General features: G+C 40.0%; 1 protein-coding gene across 1 annotated transcript in view; it reads left to right on the top strand.

Moving 5' to 3' along the window:
• The first annotated feature begins 2850 nt into the window (after positions 1-2850).
• The window catches only part of thsd7aa (thrombospondin, type I, domain containing 7Aa), a 96010-nt gene continuing 75297 nt past the window's right edge, over positions 2851-23563 (top strand). The window contains 1 exon segment of the mRNA XM_041966910.1: positions 2851-3004. Coding sequence (XP_041822844.1) covers positions 2851-3004 — 154 coding nt within the window.

Genomic DNA, 23563 nt, shown 5'->3' on the forward strand with positions numbered 1-23563 from the left:
ATGAAAATGCTGAACAGTATTCTTTCAATGTTTGCATTTCCAGGAAGGAACAAAGTGACTTAATGACTACTTATTAACCAGCCTAGCTGTTTACTTCTACACATCTTCCTTCAAATAAATTTAATTTTTCATTCAGATTAATGTTCAGGCAGCAGCTCATGAACAACATCAGGTACACTAAGTAAGCACGTTAGTTAGTGTCATGTCATAGAATAATGTTCATGGGAAATGAAGTGATTAGCCTCACACATTATGATAGGATGTCTGGCTCTTTTCAAAGATTCAGCTCCCTAGAAGAGCTGACTCTCCCAGCTCCATGATTAATCTTCATTTAGCATCACTCAGAGCTTCTATTTTAACCTAACTTAGCTTTCATAATGCTGTTTGTGTGTTGGTAAGCATTTTTCTCATTTTCTGTTTTCTTAAAAAACATTTTTAGGCTTTTTAATCAAACCTTTAAATGAACAAGTGAACACAGTTAGTTAACCAATCAAATAAATAAGGTCAACATCTGAACATTTTGACACTTTTGATGAAGATTTTTAATGTTTTTACTTTTCAAATTCTGCTCTCTGCTTTTTAGTCTCCAGTATCATTAAACTGCAGCCAGATGCTGCTTATTTTTCTGTTTCTTCATTTCTTCGCTTTTTCTGATGTGCTTGCATTTAAATTCAGCTACACAGTCTTTCTCTGCCACCCTGTGAACCTGGCCTGTCCCCTTACACTGTTTTAGGAGCGCCTGCCCCCCCTTGTTCTTTTACAGAATGGTTTAATCCACTGTTCCTACCATATAATTGGCCAAATGGTGTTTCATCAAACTAAAGTCCCTCCCATTGCCTGCTGAGCAGCAGTGACTGTAGATTTGGTTTTCTACAGCCAACAAATTAAGCTGATGTGGTTATACTCACCAAACTGAATTTTAACTCGCATTTGGCGGGTTGGATGTAATTAATTTAGCGCCCAGCACCTCATGCCTCCTTTATCTGAGCATGGTTGTTAGTCAGTACATCCACCAGAGAGCAGGGCAGAGTTCAGTTCACTTCCGAGTTCTGATGTGAGTCAAAAGGCTCATTCATGCTCCCTTTACGTACATAAATAGGTACGTCAGTTTCAATTGTCACTGCCTTCATACTTTCATGCGTCCCTTACGTTAGCATTGGTGCTAGTCAATACATCCACCAGAGAGCAGGGCAGAGTTCAGAATTCATCCCCAGGGTTCAGCAACCCTGGCGAAAGTGGAGGAGATCATGACATTTATTCTCAGAAAGAGACATAAAAAGGCAGCACAGTAGTTGGCGGTGGTCTGTGCAGCCATTAAATACGCAGCAACGCCTTTTTCTTCTTTGTTCTTTTTGCAGGTTGCACATACTGCTCAACACTGCCCCCGTGGTTTCCAGTGGTACTTCTCCGTTGTCCACCATCAGAGAATGCATTCACAAGGACACCGAAAACAGACCAAATTATACATGTAAATGATGCAGAAGATGGACAAAATGCTCCGTATGTCTTTTAAGTAGAGTACAAGTGGGCCTTTAGCGCTCATTTATACTCAACATTAAATATGCATATGTTTCATTTGTATGGAGCCTTTGAATGTTTGCTATAAAAAACGATGACAGAACTCAGAAGTGAACTCTGCACTGCCCTCTAGTGGATGTGTCTCCTCCTGTGTGGCGTGTGTGGGCAGTGGCATTTTAAGGTTTGAAATAAATGTAGAGGGACTACAAATGAGTTCGAGAAGTTCTCTGTCTCTTTGCACAGGCAAGGTAAGTCTAGTTCTGTTCACATTCGCTCAGCCTCTCTTCAAACAGATCTGCCATTTGCATTATTTTATTCTTTTTTCAACTGGCTTTACTGTGCAACCAAGATTTCCAGTGGTAATACTCTGTTATTACTCTATGTACTGTATAAATTACATGTATCAATGTTGAGCATAGATGAGCCATGGATCTCTTCCCAACTGGTCCCACCATTCCTCGAAACCAGATTAGCACCGATCAGATCTCTTCAAATTTTTCTTTGTTGACAAAAGAATCAATGCATCCAATCAATTAAACAAATAAACAAATTTGTCATTAAAACAAAAACTACTACTTTCGGTTTTATTCAAACATAAATACTTACCAGCTCTGGTACCTCATACAGTAGAAAGTGAATATTTCTAGAGTACAGTGTGATACCGCATAATTTAATTTAATTTGTCATTTTGTTGCACTTTTTTTTTACAATGACAAATAAAGTTCTATTCAAATCATTATTCTGTTGCCTTTCCACAGAGAATTTTAATTAAATAAAATCCACAATGTGGGTATAGATAAATATAAAGAATAAACTTTTAGGATGCAGAAAAACTGCATATTCTATATTGTTCAAGGATTGACATTCTTCTTTTTCCATCTTTTTAAAACCAGTTTTTGTTTCTTTCTACTTAGATTAGTGTGCAGCTTTTACTGGGTCCTTTAAAAAGACAAGTGAGACGGAGGGAGGGAGGAAGGGATGAAAGGGTGGGCATGTGTGCTTGTGTGTGGAAGAGAGAGAAAGAGAGAGTGAGAGAGGGAGGTGCTGCATCAGGCTGGCGTGCAGCAGCAGAGGCAGGCTGGGCTCAAGGATCCATTGTTCCTTGTTTTATTGCTGCCAGAGCTCATTGTTTACCATTCAGAAGCCAAGACAGAAAAACAGAGAAAAGAGACGAATACACCGGGCGACATTGGCCCTATTTACCCTGGATTATTTCTACTTGGACACATTTTGGATAAAGCAGAAAGCACACTTAAGCTCCCCGCCGTCTGGTCAGGCTTGCCTTTTCCTGTTGACTGAATTGGAAGTACAGTACCTGACTGTGCGGTGGCCATGGGGCTGCCTGGCAGAGCCCTGCTAACCATGGGGGTTTTTAAATGGGCACCATCCCCCTCTCTCTGGAGGTTAGCGCTGCTGTTTTTCTCCATCTGGGCACTTGATGCACAAACTGCAGTGGAAACTAAACCCCTCTACATCTGGCAAACAGGTATGATCAGTCCCCTCTCCTCTTCCACTACTTCCTGGTCCTGAGGATGCTGAGTTACTAGATGAACATCTCATCTGTGACTACTCATGCACCGTTCATGTGGCATTAATATGTAATTGTTTGTGTACATAACAAGGGGAAGAAAAGTGACTGAGCATGCTCAGAGTGTTCTTTATCCATTCCCTGCATTAAATCTTCCATTTTTGCGTATTGATTAAAGTTTCAGTGTAAATAAAGAGTAGCTTAATTTGAGCTCCAGAGAATAATTTTTCTCAGGAAAATTGATGCACTGGAGCCATTTTGTTATAATATTGTGTGGTAACTTACTGCAGTCCCTAAAGGGAACGTCTCTTGACCTCCAAATGGGTGTTGAAGGTGTGGGCTGAGCAGCCTGCTCTGAGGCTACGTTTTCCCTGGAATGAGTAGATGCAGCTGGGACTCCTCAGCTGCCTTCTTCTGCTCTTGGACATTTCATAATTCATCACAGTCTGGCATGTGTGCGGCTGATGACAAATGACATGTACACTGTAGCTCCATTCAATTCAGCTTTATTTGTACAGGGTCAGTTCACCACAAAGTCATTTCAAGTCGGCTCCATGTGCCTCTTTCAGGGTAGAAAACAAATGCATTGCAAAGTAAGCAGGATAAATCCTCCACAGCATGTCAGAGGAGATGGCAGACCCACTGGTGTTAACGATGCTGGTGTTTTATTGGGATGTAAGTCGTCCAGAGTCGGATGTTGATGTTGAAACCGCAGCTTTACAGTGAATCCAGTACAATACCAGGCTTTCTGCTGTTTTGGGTGGTGCCGGTGGAGGCTCATTCACCGTGAGAGAGAAGCACATGGTCAGAAAGACACAATGCATATGCATGGTCCATCGAGCATAGTAAAGGAGGAGAAAGAGGAGGCCGATGTATGGGGGGGGGTATAGATCTTCATTGACCCATCAGGGTAGACGAATCCTGAGGGTGCAGCTGCAGATCAATGTTCTCTTTCTCTGCTGTTTAAGCTCTCAGTTTCTCCGGATCACTGTACAGGCTACTCTGAGATTCTGCAACCCCCCGATGTCCGCCCCTCCACCATGAGGACGGGCAGATCAATTGTAATAAATCTGGAAACACAGCTCAGATCAATGCCGGGTTTCTTACATATAGGCAACAAAGCTGTTCTTTGTTTATAATGTTTGAAGTGTGGTTGATATAATGAATAAATTTATGATTAAATTGGTTTATTTAAAAAAATTCCCTCAGGTATTTGGCCATTTGAAATAATTTTACATTGCTGGTATCAGCTGTCATGTTTTACTAATATTTATATGGATGTTCAGGTACACATTCTGTTACACTGTATTTCAAGGGTTTAAGGGGGCAGACTTGGTCATGATGGGACTGTTTACTTTTAATTTTCTAATTTAAACGTGATTCCTGTAAAAAGAAAAGCAAAATAAGTTCTCCTGGGTCAGGTCTGAGCGGGATCTGCTGCAGAAGGTGTTTTATCTCATTTAACAAGGATATCAGAGGAAAACCTTTAACATTCCTCAATCATTTCCTGGACAGACAGTGATGCACCGTGTAGGACGGATCAGTACAACATGAGGGTCCATTTCCCACCACTGAGGCTGCTGCTGTTTATCTAACCAACATGTCATGTCAGAATACTTTTACGGACACAACCCAGTTCATTATAGTCCAAAAATCCAGTTAAAACAAATCCACTATATATACCACATTAGTCTGGATAATACCTGTGTTCGTATAAACCAGTTCATAAAATAATGAGCTAGCTAAGGAAACCAACAGATTCGAACAAATCTCCTCCCTGATCCCATCCTCGAGCCTGAGCTGCACAAGCAAGAAAGCCACCAGAACCAGGAAGGAAAACCTCCATCAGGACCAGAACCAGGAACGAAAAGCTCCATCAGGCCCAGAACCAGGAAGGAAAACCTCCACCAGGACCAGAACCAGGAACGAAAAGCTCCATCAGGCCCAGAACCAGGAAGGAAAAGCTCCATCAGGACCAAAACCAGGAAGGAAAACCTCCACCAGGACCAAAACCAGGAAGGAAAACAACCTTCCTGGATATATATTCTATATCTAATGCATTTAATAAAAACTGATCAGTTTTTTTCTAGTTTCGATTTTCGTCAGATTGTCCAGAAAATGTTTAATTCATTCTGTTCAAATTATTTTTATATAAAAAAAAAATTAAATATTTTTCTTTCTTTTAGAACTAAAATAAAATTATAACTGACATTTTATTTTTTATGTTGACATTGTGTATCAAGAAATAATAATAATAATAATAATAATAATAATAATAATAATAATAATAACAAACAAACCAATAAACAAACAAACAAATAAATAAATAAATAAATAGATAAATGGATAAATCAGTAAATGTGGAACACTGCTGTTATACCATTGATGGTTATTTGTGTTTTTATCTTGATGTTTTTGTTGTTGTTTACCAGTCTCATTGTTCACACCCTGAATAAAGAAAATCCTCTGGTATTATGAGCTCTTCCTCCTACTGTGTTAAAGCAGCGAGGAGATTAAGGGTAGAAAACCAGAGCAGATTGGCCAGACAAAGTTAACCTAGATACAGCATAGACATGGGTGTGGGTGTGTGTGCACGTGTTTGTGTGTGTGTGCGTGACCTCTGACCCTAATGCATGCACTTGGCTCATTGATGTTTGCTTGATTTGCTGACAGCAGCATTAACAACTCGTTAGGTTGAGTTCTTGTTTCAGTGACATCTTTTCTTGTTTGTGGAGATCTGGTCCTTTACCATGTTCGCCCTACCAGACAGGACAGACACCACAGAAGAAGAACGTAGAGAGAGATGACGATGACTGGTCACAATCCTGACATCAGCATTTAATGAGTTAATATAAAGATGGAATCACACGGAGCCGACCTGAATGATAGCGATGAAAGCATTAAACGTGGATAAATGTCTAAACATAGAAGCAGCGTGTTTAACCCTGAAAGTTTGAAATAATCAGCTGCTATAAAACATAATAAAATTTATTTTCATCTGTTTCTCAAAGGTCAGAAAACCAGACTGAAAGTGTGTTTTGGGTCAAACACAAATGTAATGAACGGATTTAGTTGCTGAAGGTGATCAGTCTCATCTGTATCCATGCACTCTTTAGCCATGTTTGCATGTTTGCATGTTTAAATGTGCAGAAAAGTGATGTTATGATTCCGGTCAGACCTGTGATGTCACTCCGACCATGACGTGTGTTTAAGATCACATGTTTGAACAAATCATGTTGACATGCACAGAATTTTATGACTTTTCAGAAACAGCAGAAGAAACGTTTTCTGATGTAAACAAACACCGCAGTGTGTGTGTGTGTGTGTGTGTGTGTGTGTGTGTGTGTATTACTAATTTCAGTTACTGCGCCTTAACTAAAAGCTCCAGTTCTGTTCTGGTTCCTGTGTTTTGTTCCTCCAGTCCCAACGCTCTCTTTGTTTTAATGGAGTGACGTGAACAGTACTCGACCAGCCGTAACGTAAAGTTCATGTTACGCTGACAACCAGCTGAAAGCAGTAAGGCTCATTTTTAGTAGCTTGTATGTGTTTTCTTGTACACCAATCAGAATAACAAGCAGTATAATCCATCGAGTTTTGATCTGATTAAGTGTGATCGGATCAGAATGTTCTACGTGTTTTAAGGATTTTAATTTAATCTAAATTATAATTTAGCTGTGTTTGAACAAAGCACCTTTGATCCAATCCAGCGTCCAGTCAGAACAAAACTGCGTAAACACCTCAGCTGATCCGATCGGCCTTGATCGGAGTCTTCTGTCTGAAGGGTGATCGTCTCGACATGAGTTCACGCTGATATTCGATAGAATCGCTTTCTTCTTCTGAATCAGTCCTCATTGCTCGTGTCTGTTTGTACTAAATCTTTCCATCATGTGAATCGATTGGACCACTTTAACTCTCATCCATGTAAACGTGTCAGCTAGTATCTGTGATCAGATTGTTTTAAATCAGATAGAAGAAATATTTGTATGTATGGTGTTATCAGCAGTCATATAGGGAAAAAAAAAACACTTCCCTCAGTTTTTTTGTAATTTACAGAAATAGTAATAGACTCTAGAAATCCTCTGAGATGTCCTTAAACACCAGGAACATGAAGATGGACCTGATCATTGTGGAGATTATTATTATTATTATTTAATTTTTAGGAGATTTTTCTGAAAAGATGGACGGGGATTTCCAGGCTAAAGACAAGAAAGCCAAGCGATCATCATTCAGTCATGTTGTGTATCCATATCTACAAACCAGTCACTTTTTTTCCAATTTAGACTTAACACAAAATACAAGAATCATCTGATTTATTTCAACATGCTTGTTCTGTGGATCCGTCCATCCATGCTCCTGCTCCGTTCAGGGCAGGGTTGGGGGTGCGCTGCAGCCCAGGCCGAGTCCATCTGCAGGAAGCATTTCTGAATGAAGCTGTCGTTGCTCTAGAATAGTGTCAGTGAACTCACCATGAGGCTGAGCATGCAGAGCCAAACAAACTGGAGCAGTGAGTGATGGTAGCGGGCGATCCCCACTACAGTCAGCTTCAGAAAGAACCAATGAATGAGGGTCTCTCTCTCTCACACACACACACGAATCAGCACAGTATGAGCGTTGTTGTCATGCAGCTTGTTTCTGCTCTCTGCTGCAGATGCTAATGTCCATGTGGTGCACAAAAGACCGACACATGGCCTGCTCTTTGTTTCACACTCCCCACCACCACATTCACACCTCCAGCCGGTCCCTCCGCTGAGGAGACCTTTGACCTCAGAGCTGAGAGCGCATTGTTTCTCTCTACAAACAGAAAAAAAGTGGTAAAAATGGCGGCTTGGAATGAAGCACTTTTTCAGTCATTATATAAAAGTGGCTGATTCAGCTGAATACAGCTGAAGGATTCAGTAAATATGAAAATAACACAGACGATATTAACTGTTAATATTTTGCTAAAAGTAATTTCTAATTCGTCCACATGAGGTTTAATTTTTAATGTATAAATCTTAAACATTTACAAGGATTACTTTTTCTATCTTTCTTAATTAACCCTTAAATTCTGCACTATCCCTTAAATTGTCAACAGTGTCTCTGCAACAGTGATGTGTAGCTCTGTGGGGTGAATTGTGATGGATAACTTACCCTTTAGTTGAGAGAAGTATTTCAGACATTTATATCCCATCCAGGAGGTTTATGTAGTGTTTATTCAGAGAGTGTATGGTAAATCCAGAATGAGAAATCAATGATAACAACAGTCTTTATCACATTTTCATTATTCAAAAATCACTATCACTAATATGTTGCTATGAGACCTCTGTTTTGATGTGTAAATTATGATGATGTCACTTCCTGTTCAATTTTCCACTAATCAACAAGTTTAAAAGGAGCAGAAAGTCCATGTTTGTCTGAAAGGAAGAAAAATAATGCTCCTCTATGGCTGGAATAAAACCAAAGTGTAAACATTATGGATGCTCAGGACTGATCAACTAATCGACTAATCACACAATAAAAATATAAGAAAGCAAAAAAAACAAACAAACAAAAAACACCCATGTATGGAACACACACTTTAAACATATTAACAACAAATAATTCTGTTCTTAAATCTAAAGAATCTGCTGTTTATTAGGTACTAATATAGTTGTATTATCATCTGAGTGAGTCAGTGACAAACCAAATTCTGTGTGGAAAGCACCATCCTTGGGACGGAAATATGAAGATTACCAGCAAACTGAAGGAGCTCCTGAACGTAAAAAAGAGCCTCGAGGGAGGGAAATGGATTTATTGAAAAGTATGAAACAAGAGCTTAACTCTTTAAATTGTTTTCTTTCATTCCTTTGGGGCACTAATAATAATAATAATAATAATAATAATAATAATAATAATAATAATAATAATAATAATAATAATAATAATAATAATAATAATAATAATAATAATAATAATGCAGGGCTCCAGCAGTAGAAGACACACCGGGTTCCTCCTGCCAGCTAAGAACAGGAAACTGAGGCTACAATTCACACACACTCACCAACACTGGACAATAGAAGATGGAGAAACGTTGCTGGTCTGATGAGTCTCCATTTCAGCTCCACATTCAGATGCTCGGCTCAGAATCTGCTGGAAACATCATGAAAACATGGATCCATCCTGCCTTGGATCAACGCTTCAGGCTGCTGCTGGTGTAATGGTGGGGGGAGATTTTCTTGGTCCACTTTGGGCCCCTTAGTACCAACGTGGCCTGGTTTAACCAGCACAGCCTACCTGAGTATTGTTGCTGACCATGTCCATCCCTTTATGACCACAGTGGAGCATCTTCTGATGCTACTTCCAGCAGGATAATGCACCATGTCACAAAGCTCAGATCATCTCCACCTGCTTTCTAGAACATGACGATGAGTTCACTGGACTCCAACGGCCTCCACAGCCACCAGATCTCAGTCCAGTAGAGCAGCTTTGGGATGTGGTGGAACGGGAGATTCTCATCATGGATGCAGCCGACAAACCTGCAGCAACTGTGTGATGCTGTCATGTCGATATGGAGGAAAACCTCTGAGGAAGGTTTCCAACACCTGCTTCCACCTATTACACCAGGAATTAAGGTTAGTCTGGAGGAAAAAGGGGGTGGAGTCACCTGTTTTTTTTTACAACCACAAGTGACTGACGGCGATACTCATGCAGGTTTACAGAATAATAACTGGGAACTGTGCTCTAACAACAGGACATGAAAGGGTTAAGAAGAAGATGAGAGAGAGCATGAAGATGAAGCTGTGCATGTAAATGTTATCAGAGCAACATGTGAGATGTGAAGTCAGGAATAACATTGTTCTCTTTGTGGAGGTTTCTATCGTCGTTGTTTTCGCCTCTGCAGACTACTTTGTTTTCAGTATAAACATAATGACGGCAATTCCCCAAAAACATGAGACCAAACCTGCCAGACGATGCTGTGCAAAGATTTCAGCTCTGACTGAAAGTTTACTAAAGCCTAGACAGGCTGACAACAAAGAGCAGGCTTCATTATTTAACTCTGATCTACTGATGTTTTGCACCTGGTATAAAAATTTGCTGACAATCTTCATTTCCTGAAAGATGCACTGGTAAATTTGTGCCAGTGATCTTTGCCCCCAGCCTAGTTGTAATGTATTCATGGGAGATTCCCTTCCAGTGTTAAAATCTCAGACAGGAGAGGATTTAAATGAATAACTGTGACCTATTTTCTCAGTAATTCACTGCAGTTTATTCCCAGATGAACAGCTGAAAAAATCTAGGGAACACGTGTTAATGTCAAAATGTGAACAGCATGATGCAGAGGACTGATACATGTTGTCATGGAACCAGAACATGTAGTGATACACACAGTGTTCTTTTATTTAGTTTTTTTGTGATTTGGTTTTGTGGCACCTTGTTAGAGATGTTGTCCAATAAATACTTAAACATGAAAAGTTGTTTACGTGCATTCAAAAGTTTAGAGAACGTCAAATCAAGTTCACCAGCTTTGATTGTAATTTAGGTCCATTCTTTCATGATGGAGAAAAGTCACAGCTCAGTGAAAAGTCGTTAAATCTGTTGATATTTTTCATGGTTACAGAGAAACAGAATAAAACTAATTGGTGAGGAATCTTGTTTTATTAAATTTAATTGAAAACAATCAGACTGATGTTTACTTAGTAAAAGCCTTTATTTAATAAAAACAAATTATGATTTGTTTTAGTAACAAGTTACCAAATAACATAATAATTTAGTCTATTTTAAATGTTTTAACTTACCAATCATACCAATATCTGATAACCAAACTGCCAAAAAAAAAAAATAAATAAATAAAATAAAATAAAAAAACTGTAGAAATTTTTTTATTTCTGAGAATTCCAGTCTTTACGTGGTATCACATTATCAGCTGCATTTATTACATTTTTTCATGCTAGCCCAATTAACCAACCAATGGCATAATAACTTATTGCATTTTGGCTCAAAAATCTTATTACATTAGTGGTTTTATTACATTTCAAATAGCCAAAATGATGACATTAGTGGCTGCTACATACAGTGTGCTGCTCCTGATGCTCTGATAAGTGGCTTCACACACTTTGGCCTTGAAGTTTAAATTTAGTTCAGAAATAACAGAACAGAACAGAATAATAACAACTATCCAGAGCACAGATTAGGTTTCTTTCCTGGAAAATTCACACGGTGCACAGATTTGTTTCTTTACAGGGTTTCTTTGCTGGATATTTAAAAGTGAACCAACACATCCAAACATCTCACAGCTCAGATTGTTTTACATGTTTCTCAGACAGGTGACAGCAAAACATTATGAAATGTAAGCATGTTTGCCGACACAAATCCATTCAGACCCTCATGGAGACCTCCAGCCTTGGAGAAAAGGCCCAGTGCAGACTGGATATCTTGATGAAGTTGAGCTCCTCCAATCTTCGTTCAGTGCCAGGATGTTAAACATGTTTATCAGGCAGTTTTCCTTGCAGCCATCTTTTGGGGCGGCTTCATTGGCTCAAAAAAAATCGACAACACGATGAAGAAGGTTGGCTCTTTGCTTGGAACAGCTCTGCAATTATTAAAGCTGACTGTGGCGAGAAGAATGTGATCCCTATTTTCTTTTTATCCTCATCCTCATTACGTACTGAACTGCAGTTATCACACTGTGAAGATTTGAAGAACCTAAATTTTCTTGTTTTTTGTACTCTGACTTGCTGGTCACCCCAGATGTGTGCACAGTGTGTTTGTACAAACGCTCAGAAACACAGGTGGGGATACACACCATGACTCCATCAACTCAGCAGGGGTTGTTTTCAGCTGCCTGCCATCTCTAATCCTAATCCCCATTAACATATTCTCATTTCCATTCCCTCTTCTCTGACATGTAAACAGGAATTCATAATTAAGTAGGTTTGAATCTCAACATCCTCACAAAAACATAATGACAGTGATTCATCATGCACCCGCCTCCTTATTTTTTTCTTTTTCCTTTATTTCACACTCATACAAACAACTACAGCAGCATCCATCCTCCAAACACACACACCAACGTGCTTTGTGCTGAGTGAGTGGTGCGCCTCATTACTCCATGTAGAGGGTCAATGGAGGGGGAGGAGTGGTGTTGTCCCACCTACAGGCAGAGAACATGGAGAGGCTGAGTAATCATGCAGGAGTGGAGAAGATCTAACTCCATGGCTTCTTGTCTCCACTTTGTTTGGTGAACAGGTTGATCCAGATGAGGTTGAAGATGCTAAGTTGTTGCCACGGCAGCAGGACGCTGTGGCACTGAAGAGATTCTCTTTTTTACATTTATGTAGAATCTTCCAAACCTTAACACCCTTCATTTATTGGAGAAAAACAAAGACAAGCTGGAACTCTAACTGTAAGGCTGAGAGTAGTCTTGCTTTTTAACATCATGTTGTTGAAGCCATCCAGCTTTACCATGACCGTAACTGCTCACGTACTCGCCTGTGTACTGTAGTTTTTACCAGAGGATTCCGCTAGGGGGCGCAATAGAGGACTGCTTCAGAAAATTCTGGGGGCGGCATGGCTCAGTGGGTAGAGTGGTAGTCCTGTAGCCCAAGGGTTGCCGGTTTGATCCAGCTCAGTCGAGCTCATGTCGAAGTGTCCCTGAGCAAGACACAGAACCCCTAACTGCTCCTGATGGGTCGTGGTTGAACGCCTTGCATGGCAGCTTCCGCCATCAGTGTGTGAATGTGTGTGTGAATGGGTGAATGGGACATGGAGAAACGTGCTATATAAGTACAGACCATTTACCATTTACCAAGATTCAGAACTCTGGCAAGTGGTGGACAAAACCATGGAGATACTGTATATACGTTGACGATGTATATATTGTTTAAATTATTACAAATCGTTCAACTGTCAACTTATTCATAACGTTATTAAATACAGAGCTAAATATATAAAAATAAAGAGATACAACATGCTAATGCTACAGCAAGGGGGAGCCAGGACAATAGGTCATAAGGGGGCGTTAACATCACCCCCCCCCCCCCCCCCCCCCGAGATTGGGTACCAAACCCCAGTGATGATGAATGAGAGAGTAACTGACCTGAGGGATAAGATCATGGATAAGGTGAGAGCCTGTCAACACACAGACTAGCAAGAATGAGTGAAGAACCACCAGAAAGTCCTCTAGCTGATGTGAATGCAGCACTAAGAACAAGTCGTACTGCGACCATCACTGCAATGAGTTGATATACAGTACAGCAACAGCAATTCTGGAGATGCTTGCCCATCATAACATCAGCATGAAGGGCAAAATGGAGGCACCATGGAGGAGGAGGAGGTTGGAAGTCAAAATCAAGGCAACTTGGAGGGAAGTTAGTCAATTGTCAGAACTCCAGAAGGGTACAACCACAAAAGAGGTACCCAAGAGGTACAGCCAGATGTCCATACCTGAGGCACTGGAAACTGCCAAAAAAGACTCCAAGCTTTGGCTGCAATACTGAGGAGCTACACAAGAGAAAGAGAGGCCAGGAAAATAAACTAGCTGTATTCCACTAACCCAGCTAAAATGTACACCTAGTGGCAGGGTAATACCACGCACTAACCCACCAAGGCTGGAAACTGAACAGTACTGGAAAAACATATTGAAGAAAGAGGCATCACATAACAGTGAAGCACAGAGGTTAATAGAATTAAGAGTGGATCACAGCTCCCTCCCTGAACAAGGCCCAGTAACCATCACAGCAAAGAATCTGAGGCATGAAGAACTGGTCAGCATCTGGCCCTGGACATGATCCATCCCTACTGGTTAAAGATGCTACTTCACTTCATGAGCACCTAGCGGCACAAATAAACCAACTGCTGAGAGACGGGACCCACCCTGAATGGCTGACCAACGGACGGACGGACAGTCCTGATGCTGAAAGATCCCTAGAAGGGAACAGTCCCAATCCAACTATTGGCTGAAAACCCGTCTCTCCACAACATGGAAGCTCCTGTCGGGCATCATAGTGGAAAAGATAAGTGGGCACATGGATCAATACATGACAGAGTTACAAAAAAGGCATTGGTAAAGGAACCTGAGGACCAAAACACCAGCTGCAGGTTGATAGAACTGTCACCCAAGACTGCAAAACCAGACAGACAAAACTGTGCACTGCTTGGATTCATTACCAGAAAGCCTGTGATTCAATGCTAACTACATGGATCCTGGAATGCCTGGTTTGAGTTACAGGCATGGTCCATATGTAGGGGATTGCCCTCCAAGAGGCCAGAATAACAGATGTTGAGGAGAGCTACAAGTACCTTGGCATACCACAAGCAAATGGCAGCCACGAAGAAGCCACAAGGAAAGCTGCTAGAGCAACATATCTGCAACGAGTAAGGCAAGTCCTTACATCAAGACATCAGCTCAGTGGCAAGAACAAGATCCGACAAGATTATACCCTGCTGGGATAATAAGATGGCCTAACGAGGAACTTCAGACCACAGATGTTAAAACACGGAAGCTCTTCACCGTGCATGGAGGGCTCCACCCCCTCGGGAGGCCGAGGACTAGTGAGCACCAAGACCACTATCCACTACGAAACATCCAAGCTCCATGAATACATCAGGAAGATGCCCCCAAGGGATGAAACACTGAGTGAATGCCTCAGGCAGTGGAACCTGGAGGAGAATGAAATGGAAGAACCATCATAGGAGGACAAGCCCCTGCATGGGATGTACCACCGACAGACAGCTGAAGTGGCGGATATGAACAAGTCCTACCAGTCTTGTGTTGACTCGTCTTATCTCTTGTTCTGTTTCTTGCTCTCGTTTGTTTTGTCTCTTCCAATAATGTCTTCTAATGTTACTTTGCTGAATCAGCCAGGGTGCACGTTCAAAACGGACGAGTGCACAAAGCGAAACTCAGCTGCAACATCACTCAAGTAGATACATAGTGCGGTTTCTTACCTACAGGATGCTTCTGGGCACATAATAGATGTCACTGTGCTATCAAACGAGTCTGGAATGCAGAGTTTTAAGGTAAAAAATGTATGGAGTGGGTCTTCAATAAGGCAAATAGAAGAAGACAGTAGAAATGTTCACGATGTTAAAGCAGTTACCTGTAGTGCAGCCACTGCTGCACCTCAGACCACTAAATCTACTTGAAGCTGAAAGCTGCTTACATCTGGATGAATTTTGGCAACCGACAGCTACTGCCTCACAGCTGAGCTTAGTATTTAAAGTAATTTCTATGCTCATTGTTACCACTAGACATCAGTAATTCTTACCCGCTGTACCTTTAAATATGCAAGCCCTCCTGTGTCATGAAACCATGATTTTAGACCTGCAATAAACACAGTTGTTTGTTTACTCCTCTGCTGACTTCCCTGGAGCTGTTCTTTCTATTGATTTGGTGATGTTGTACCACCCACAAAGTCACCCACTCAGTGACACAGACACCTACACATGCTCACACTGATGGTAGTTTGTCTTTCCAGGATTGTTGTTTCTATATTTGTACAAAATGTGGAAGAATAGTGACAATCTTTGTCCAATCAATGTTTTCCAAAGCAGGAATAATTTGTGATCCGAGGTCAGATTCGTATCCTTTACGGTTGGCTTTGTGAAGCACTATATTTCATGTCCCTTTTTCTTTCACTCAGTTAACAAATTACCTACATTTTCCATGCTAATCCTAATCTATCCTCTGTTACACATCAAACCATTCCTGTGATTAGCAGTGTCTTCCTGCTTTCAGATTAACCTTGGTTGACTTCTGGTGAACTCATGGTGCCAGCGTGGCAGGATTCCCACTTGGAAACGAGCCACCGGATTTGTGTAAGAAGCATAAAGCCCTTTTCATCAGCCTGATTCCTTTTCTTTCTTTTCTGTGTCAGCCTCTGTTATCACGGATCTTCAGTCCACCTTAGCTTTGTACAAAAATAAAAAACTTAAGATAATGAATAGATTATTCTGACATTTATGTTGAATCCAAACTTTTCTAGTGAGGTTGGTTAGATCATCTCTCTGGTACTGGTACTTTACCTAATTTCCATCTGTTTTTCTGATATATTTCTGGCATATAACCAAAGGAAGATCAAAGGCTATCAAGAGAGAGACAAAGAAAAAGACAAAGAGAAAGAGAAAGAGAAAGAGGGGCTGACAGCCCACAGAGGACAGTATGGTTTTTTGATTTTTCTACTTTTCCCTATGAATAAACCTGCAAACCAAAAAATATGTCAATCCTTCAGACTTTCATGATACCAGTTTAATAAATTGTTGTTTTAACCATGGAAAGCACTTTGGGCTGCATTTATGTATGAAAAGTGCTCTATAAATAAAGACTGATTGATTTTTTTAAGGGAACTGTAAATAGCTGTGCAGCCATAAGAAAACCACTAATCAGTGAGGATAATCAGAAAACAAAGACCTCAGTTTGCTAGGTAGCATAAAGATTGGACTGTGAAGCAATGGAAGAAGGTCATGTGATCTTGTGAGTCCACACCTGAACCCCACTGAAAATCTTTGGGATGTCCTGAAAAAGACTTTCATCGTCCATCATCATCTTTGAGAAAAATTAATGCAACTCTGGGTGGAAATAATTGTGACATTGCAGAAGCTTATTGAGACGATGCTGCAGAAAATGCTGCTGTAAACAGTCTTTATGTAACAGCTGAGTTCAATCATGCAATTTACTGTGTTTCTCTGCTGCCAGTTTGTTCATGTTGGAGGGACACCGTGTGAAACCACTGCCAGGCTTTCTTCAGCCTTTTCACCACTGACCACCCAAATGAGATAATTTGCATTCTGTGCAAAGAAAACCAAAGAAGTGCAAATGTATCACAAATTACTCATGCACATTTTAGTACACACAGTCACACTATTAAACCTGTGTTTCTGTAACCTTCAATCACATTATTCATCTCATCAAATGACCCGTGGACGAGTGCTTCACCTAAACCGCTGTAATTACACCATTGACGAGATAATGGGGATCGAGATCGTATGAACTGGAATACAGGAAACTAAAGAGTAACAGGCTGGTCGCAGGTTTCTGATGATCTTCAGCTGTAGTCTTTACATATTTGTGAGTCATCCCTCTGTAGTCCTAGCTGACTGCTGGGACTCTGTAGAGGCTGTTTTGTAATTATTTCCGCTTTTCATCAGTCTTTTCGGTTTTTAATGTGTTTAAAGACCAGCAGAGACAATGCCTACAAATTAGCCTCAGCTGGAGGTCCTGTATGCATGGCCCAGCATTTTTTAAAATGTGAAACAGTTTTTATGTTTTGTCTCTGTTGAATAGATTATAAAAGACTAATGGTCAGGGTGACTTTGAACTCTTCAGTCCTAATTGTTGCTGGTGTGAGGGCTGATATTGGATTCTGCATGCCAAAAGTCAATGAAGCAGAGAGAAAAAAACTGATTTGCATCGTACTATCACATGCATCCCAACATTTACAATAAAACTAAATGTGCAGCAAAATAGTCTTTAGTTTATTGGCTGCTACTTCACTAAACATAGTTGAAATCATATCAGTGGTGGAGGGAAGCATTAATTTCTTTGCTACAGTGTGAATGGGAACGTGGAAGGAGGGATTGTAGGACAAATACAGGACTGAGAGGCAGGAAGAGGGCAGACGCAGGAACCAAAGGTTTAATGGTCAAAACAGCAAAACTCAGCTACAGCAGCATACCCGAAAGCAAACTAAAAACCGGCTGGAAACTAAGGAACAGAAATAAAACTGTATCTATCAAAACTTAACCACCTCAGTGTATCAATTTTAACATAACTGCATTTATAGTAAAAACATTATTTTTAGTACATTTGCACATCACCAAATGATGATGCAATTATCCAAGAATAACCCTTTATAAAGAGACTAGTCACTCAAGTCGCTTTATTTTTAACTCATTTATTATTATTTACTCATTTTAAAAATTCCAATATCCTTCTATACATATTTCATATAAAAATGATATCATAATGATTTCATACTTGTTCCAGTGGATACTGCTTTAGTGATAGTTTAAACTGAGTTTTACTATTTGTTTGAGAGATGTATTTGGGTAATAAATTACACTGATACATTCCTCTGTAGAGAACAGCTTGCTTGGTGGCGTTAGTTTTAACTCTTTTTTAAAGTGAAATTACCGTCAGCATGTCTCGTCTCTGTCTTTACCATGTTACCAGTTTAATTGTTGATGTTTGGATTTAACATTAGTCCTAGTCCTACATTTCAGTGCTGCATGCTGCTTGGTTTAGTAACATTTGTAGTTTCTTTAATATTTCTGTCGTGGGACTGGACCAGATTACTGGCCAATAATCTAAGTTTGACAAAATCAGTGACTGGGTAACTTGTCTCATTGCTTGTAGCTGTGACCCTATCCACAAGTTTTTTTTTTTTTTTTATGTTAATTTTACATACAATTTTACATTAATAATGATGCCCAAAAGCATCATTTCACACATTTAATTAATTGCAATTTCATTTATTTGTAAACTTAATTTAGGATTTTTGCTGGTAGAATAGTTTGAACCCAGAACCAAATTTTGTAATTTTTGAAACTAGTTCACTTTGCTCCGCCCATTGGATCACTGATTGTAGTTCCCCCCTGCATGGTCTTACTGAGCAGCACATTTATACTAAATACAGATGAATATATAGTTGAATCGTCAGCATACATCACACATTTTGCTCTATTAAGGATCAGTAGATCCTCTGTGGCACTCCACATGCTACACTTCTAACATCAGAATAGTATCAACAGTTTGTGTTGTTGAGGGAATCCCATTTGGTAGCCTCAGGATTGGGTCTCTGATCTTTGCGGATGATGTGGTTCTGTTGGCTTCATTGGGCCGTGCTCTTCAGTTCTCACTGGAGTGATTCGAGTGAGAAGCGGCTAAGATGAGAATCAGCACCTCCAAATCTGAGATCATGGTCCTCCGCCGGAAAAGGGTGGAGTTCTTTCTCCGGGTCGGGAATGAGGTCCTGCCCCAAGTGGAGGAGTTCACGTATCTCTGGGTCTTGTTCATGAGTGAGGGAAGGATGGAGCGGGAGATTGACAGGCGGATCGGTGCTGCGTCTGCAATGATGCAGACTGTCGTGGTGAAGAGGGAGCTAAGCCAAAAGGCCAAACTCTTGAGTTACCGGTCACGAGCTGTGGGTAGTGACCAGAAGAACACGATCACGAATACAAGCGACCGAAATGAGTTTTCTCTGAGGGGTGGCCGGGCTCTTCCTTAGAGATAGGGTGAGAAGCTCGGTGATCCGGGAGGGGCTCAGAGTAGAGCCGCTGCTCCTTCACTTTGAGAGGCGCTAGATGAGGTGGCACCGGGCATCTGGTTAGGATGCCTCCTGGACACCTCCCTGGTGAGGTGTTCCGGGCGTGCCTCACCGGAAAGAGGCCCCAGGGAAGATCCAGGAACAACTACATCTCTTGGCTGTCCTGCGAACACCCTGTGATCCACCCGGACGAGCCGGTGAATGTGGCTGGGGAGAGGGAAGTCTGCATTTCCCTGCAGCTGCCCCCATGACAGAAAATGGATGGATGGATGGATTGATGATGGATGGATGATAGATGGATGAATGGATGGATGGATGGATTGATGGATGACGGATGGATGGATTGATGGATGGATGGATTGATGGATGACGGATGGATGAATGGATGGATGGATGGATGGATGGATGGATGGATGGATTGATGGGTGACGGATGGATGAATGGATGGATGGATGGATGGATGGATGGATGGATGGATGGATGGATGGATGACGGATGGATGGATGGATGGATGGATGGATTGATGGATGACGGATGGATGGATGGATAATGGATGATGGATGGATGGATGGATGGATGGATTGATGGATGACGGATGGATGGATGGATAATGGATGATAGATGGATGAATGGATGGATGGATGGCTGATGGATGGATGGATGGATGGATAATGGATGATGGGTCATGGATGGATGGATATATGGATGGATGGATGGATGGATGGATGGATGGATTGATGGATGACGGATGGATGGATGGATAATGGATGATGGATGGATGGATGGATGGCGTTTGTGTCCTGTTGGTCTGATAACTCTCTATCCAGGACAGGGCAGATGGTTCAAATCCATAACGTGGCAGTTTTTCTGAATGAAGTGACGGATAACATCAAAAGCAGCTTAAAGTCTAACATAACTGCCCCAATTATCTTCTTATCTTCTATTTCTCTAAACCAGTCATCAGTCATAAAAGTGAGAGCTGTAGCTGAGGAGTGCCCTTTTTTGTAGGCATGTTGGTTAGTAAATTATTTGTTATTAAACAATAATGAATTTCTTTAAAAACTATTCTCCATCATTTTACTTATTATAGGCAGTAAGCTAATTGGACGACTGTTTGGACAGAGAATTGTAGTTTCTTGTTTTCTGGCGGTGGCATTTAGCTGTTTTCCATTTTTGTGGACATTTCTCAAACTGTCTCATAGATTTCAGTTTAAAGTTACAGATTTTATTATTTATATTTATATTTTCTATCACTGAATGAGATATATTATTGCCAGCATTAGGCATTGTCTTCCTTATTTTATCTACTTTGTCTATAAAATTATCATTAAGATAATTAACTATATCTTCAGGTTTGGTCCTAATTTGTTCATCTTCTTCTAAAAAAGATGGAGTGGAGCTGACATTTTTTTCCCCAGTAATTTAAATATAGCATTCCGCATTATTTCCTGATCATTTTTATTAGCAGTTATTTTATTTCCATGGTATATTTTCTTTCTATCTCTTTTTAGTTTTGTGACAAAATTTCTAAGTTTACGATGTACTTTCCTGTCAGACTGATTACCAGTCTGAACTGCATCTTTCTTTGCCTGATCTCTTTGGTTGGTAAATTCCTTAATCTCACAGTCTACCATGGTGTCCTGGTGTTTCTGACCACAGACTTCTTTACTGGGGCGTGTTTGTTCACCACAGATATGAAAATATCATCAAAGGCCTGTAGAGCATCGTCAGGATTATTTTTGGAAAATTCTGCAGCCCAACATACCTTAAGAATATAATGAATTTCTCTTTATTAAACATATGATCTTTTGAGAATTATTTTCTAGTCCTAGTTTAACAACTTTTGTTTTCCATGCAGTGATAATTAAATCATGATCACTGCAACCTACAGGGATTATTACCTTTGTTGGAACATAGCCCAGGCGTGTTAGTGAAAATGTGAGCTTTTCACTTTTTATACATTGAGTCAATCCACAGGCCGTTGAAACAGCTCACAACTTATGTTTTTGGGAACAATTCAGCGATAACCAAATCACCCATAAAGTATGTTTCAAAGCTTAATGTACTATTGCAATCTAACATTTCACAGATGATGTCTAAATAGAAACTATTTGTACCCGATGGTGTGAAACAGGTTTTATGTATGGCAAGTATAACTGAAACCAAAGTACTTCAATATCATATTTCATTAGATCGTTCCTAATTTTATTTGGTAAATGATCATGAATGTAACAAACCAAATCTGTTCTGTCTCTTCTAAATATGTTATACTCAACTTTTGAAAATTTAACTCATTATTTTCAAAAGTTGAGTTGAGATGTGTCTCTGAAATAGATAATACATGCAAGTTATTACTAAGCAGAATATCTAAAAAGTCATTTAATTTGTTCCTGATGCTGTTAATATTTATATGTGCTAAGCTTTCTTGGCACTGTAAAACCTTGTCTATCTGACATCTGGCATACTATTTCTAGGGTGAATAATTAATTTAGAATATTTTAACGCAATGTGTCCTCTGTCCCGTGCAGCCATGACAGCTTTCCTAAGACAACTCTGTTATTTAGCAAAGTTGTGGACATGAGGGGCTCTGGCTGGGGCCTTCCTCCGCTGTTGAGATTCTCAATAGGAACCTTATACCCATAAAGCTCCTCTTGGCAAAGCAAATTTGTTCATTACAACACAGCAGCCAGACCATCATTCTGTCGCCACCATGCTGGACAAGACAAATAAGAAAAAAAGGAAAAAACAAAACAAAACAAAACAAAAAAACAGTCATCCTGCTGACTTGTTACCTGCAAACTAACAAATCCTAAAACGTTTCATCCTTATTTAATACAAAATATACACAATATAGGACTTCTGAGTTTAATAATAAATTTGACTTGTGAAATTGGGGTAAAATTTACAAATTTGTTTCTTGACTGAGATGAATTCTGGACATTTTGAAACAAGCAGTTAACATGCAAGGTCTCCATTCATTTTGACTGAGCTTTATTTATATAGCTCTAATTCAAAACTGTCAACGGTAACCTGCACAAACACTGCAGGCTACATGTTTACATTTAAATGTGGGTCTGAAAAAAGATTATTCAATCTACAGTGTGTGTAACCAGGACATCCTCAACAATACAACCATCAGTGATCCACTTTTCCATGACTGAACTGTGCTCATTGACACAGTGGCTCTGATACACTGAGCTAATGCTTCGAGGCAAGGCACCCAACACTGGCTAAATTCCTTCTGCATTGGAAAAGCCTTTGGAAGAGAATTTAATCCACATAACAGTGCAGCTCCATTCTTAACCCTGGATAATAATACTGCTGATAATCTTTATGCTGCAGCTGACACTTATCCTCCTGCTACCATCCTCTCTGGTTGACAACCCACAGAAAGTTCAGATAAGGATGCAGTTTTCATCAAGTTCCTTTCTGATATTTGTGTTAATAACTAAAATTAACCAACCTACATCAGTCAGAGAGAGTCATGTTCTGTTGGGAAGACCTGCATCCCAGGATTCTTGTGGATGCTATGGTGACATTTGCTACCAACACAGTTTTCCAGACCAATCATTCTGGTGCAACAACTGCTTAGGGAAGGCTAAAAGATCCATCATCAAGGAAACCTGCCTGCTAAAGTGTCAGGAAAAAGTGTAAAAATGAATGAAAGCCAAATAAATAAGCAGCATCTGTCTGCGTTTCAATATTAGAGACTGAGAAGCTGAGCAGAGAATTTGTGAAATGAAACTATCGTCACTTTATCTGCATGGTAATGCTCAGACTTCTGTCTTTATTTGATTTGTTTGCTGTGATCATGTGTTCAGTTGTTCATTTAAATGTTTGATTAAAATGTTAAACAATAATTGAGAAAACATTAAAATAAAGCTTTTATGAAAAAAATTAACAGAAATTTCTTAGGAAATTAAACAATTTAGAATTTCTAAATGAGGGTAAAACAGAAGCTCAGAGATACTAAAGAAGAGTCATTCTGGATAAACAGACTCGTCCAAGAGAACTTAATCTTTGAAAAGATCACTGAATAAATCAAACCACTACATTTCTAATGAGACTTTTCCTTGTTGTGTCATGCATCCACTGGCTGCGTTCGGACTTCACGGTGTCGTTTACCAGCTGCTGGCTGAACAAAGTGCTGCTGAATGAGGGGTGAAATGAGACATTTTAACCCGTATGCCCTCCTCGTTTTTTGCAATAACTTTTCTAAAGATATCAAATACACTTTTGCCCCATCCCTGTGATACTTATTTTATAGAAAATATATGTTTTGCATTTTGTATTCGTT

The sequence above is a fragment of the Melanotaenia boesemani genome, chromosome 17, assembly GCF_017639745.1.
Source record: "Melanotaenia boesemani isolate fMelBoe1 chromosome 17, fMelBoe1.pri, whole genome shotgun sequence".
NCBI classification, from domain to species: Eukaryota; Metazoa; Chordata; class Actinopteri; order Atheriniformes; family Melanotaeniidae; genus Melanotaenia; species Melanotaenia boesemani.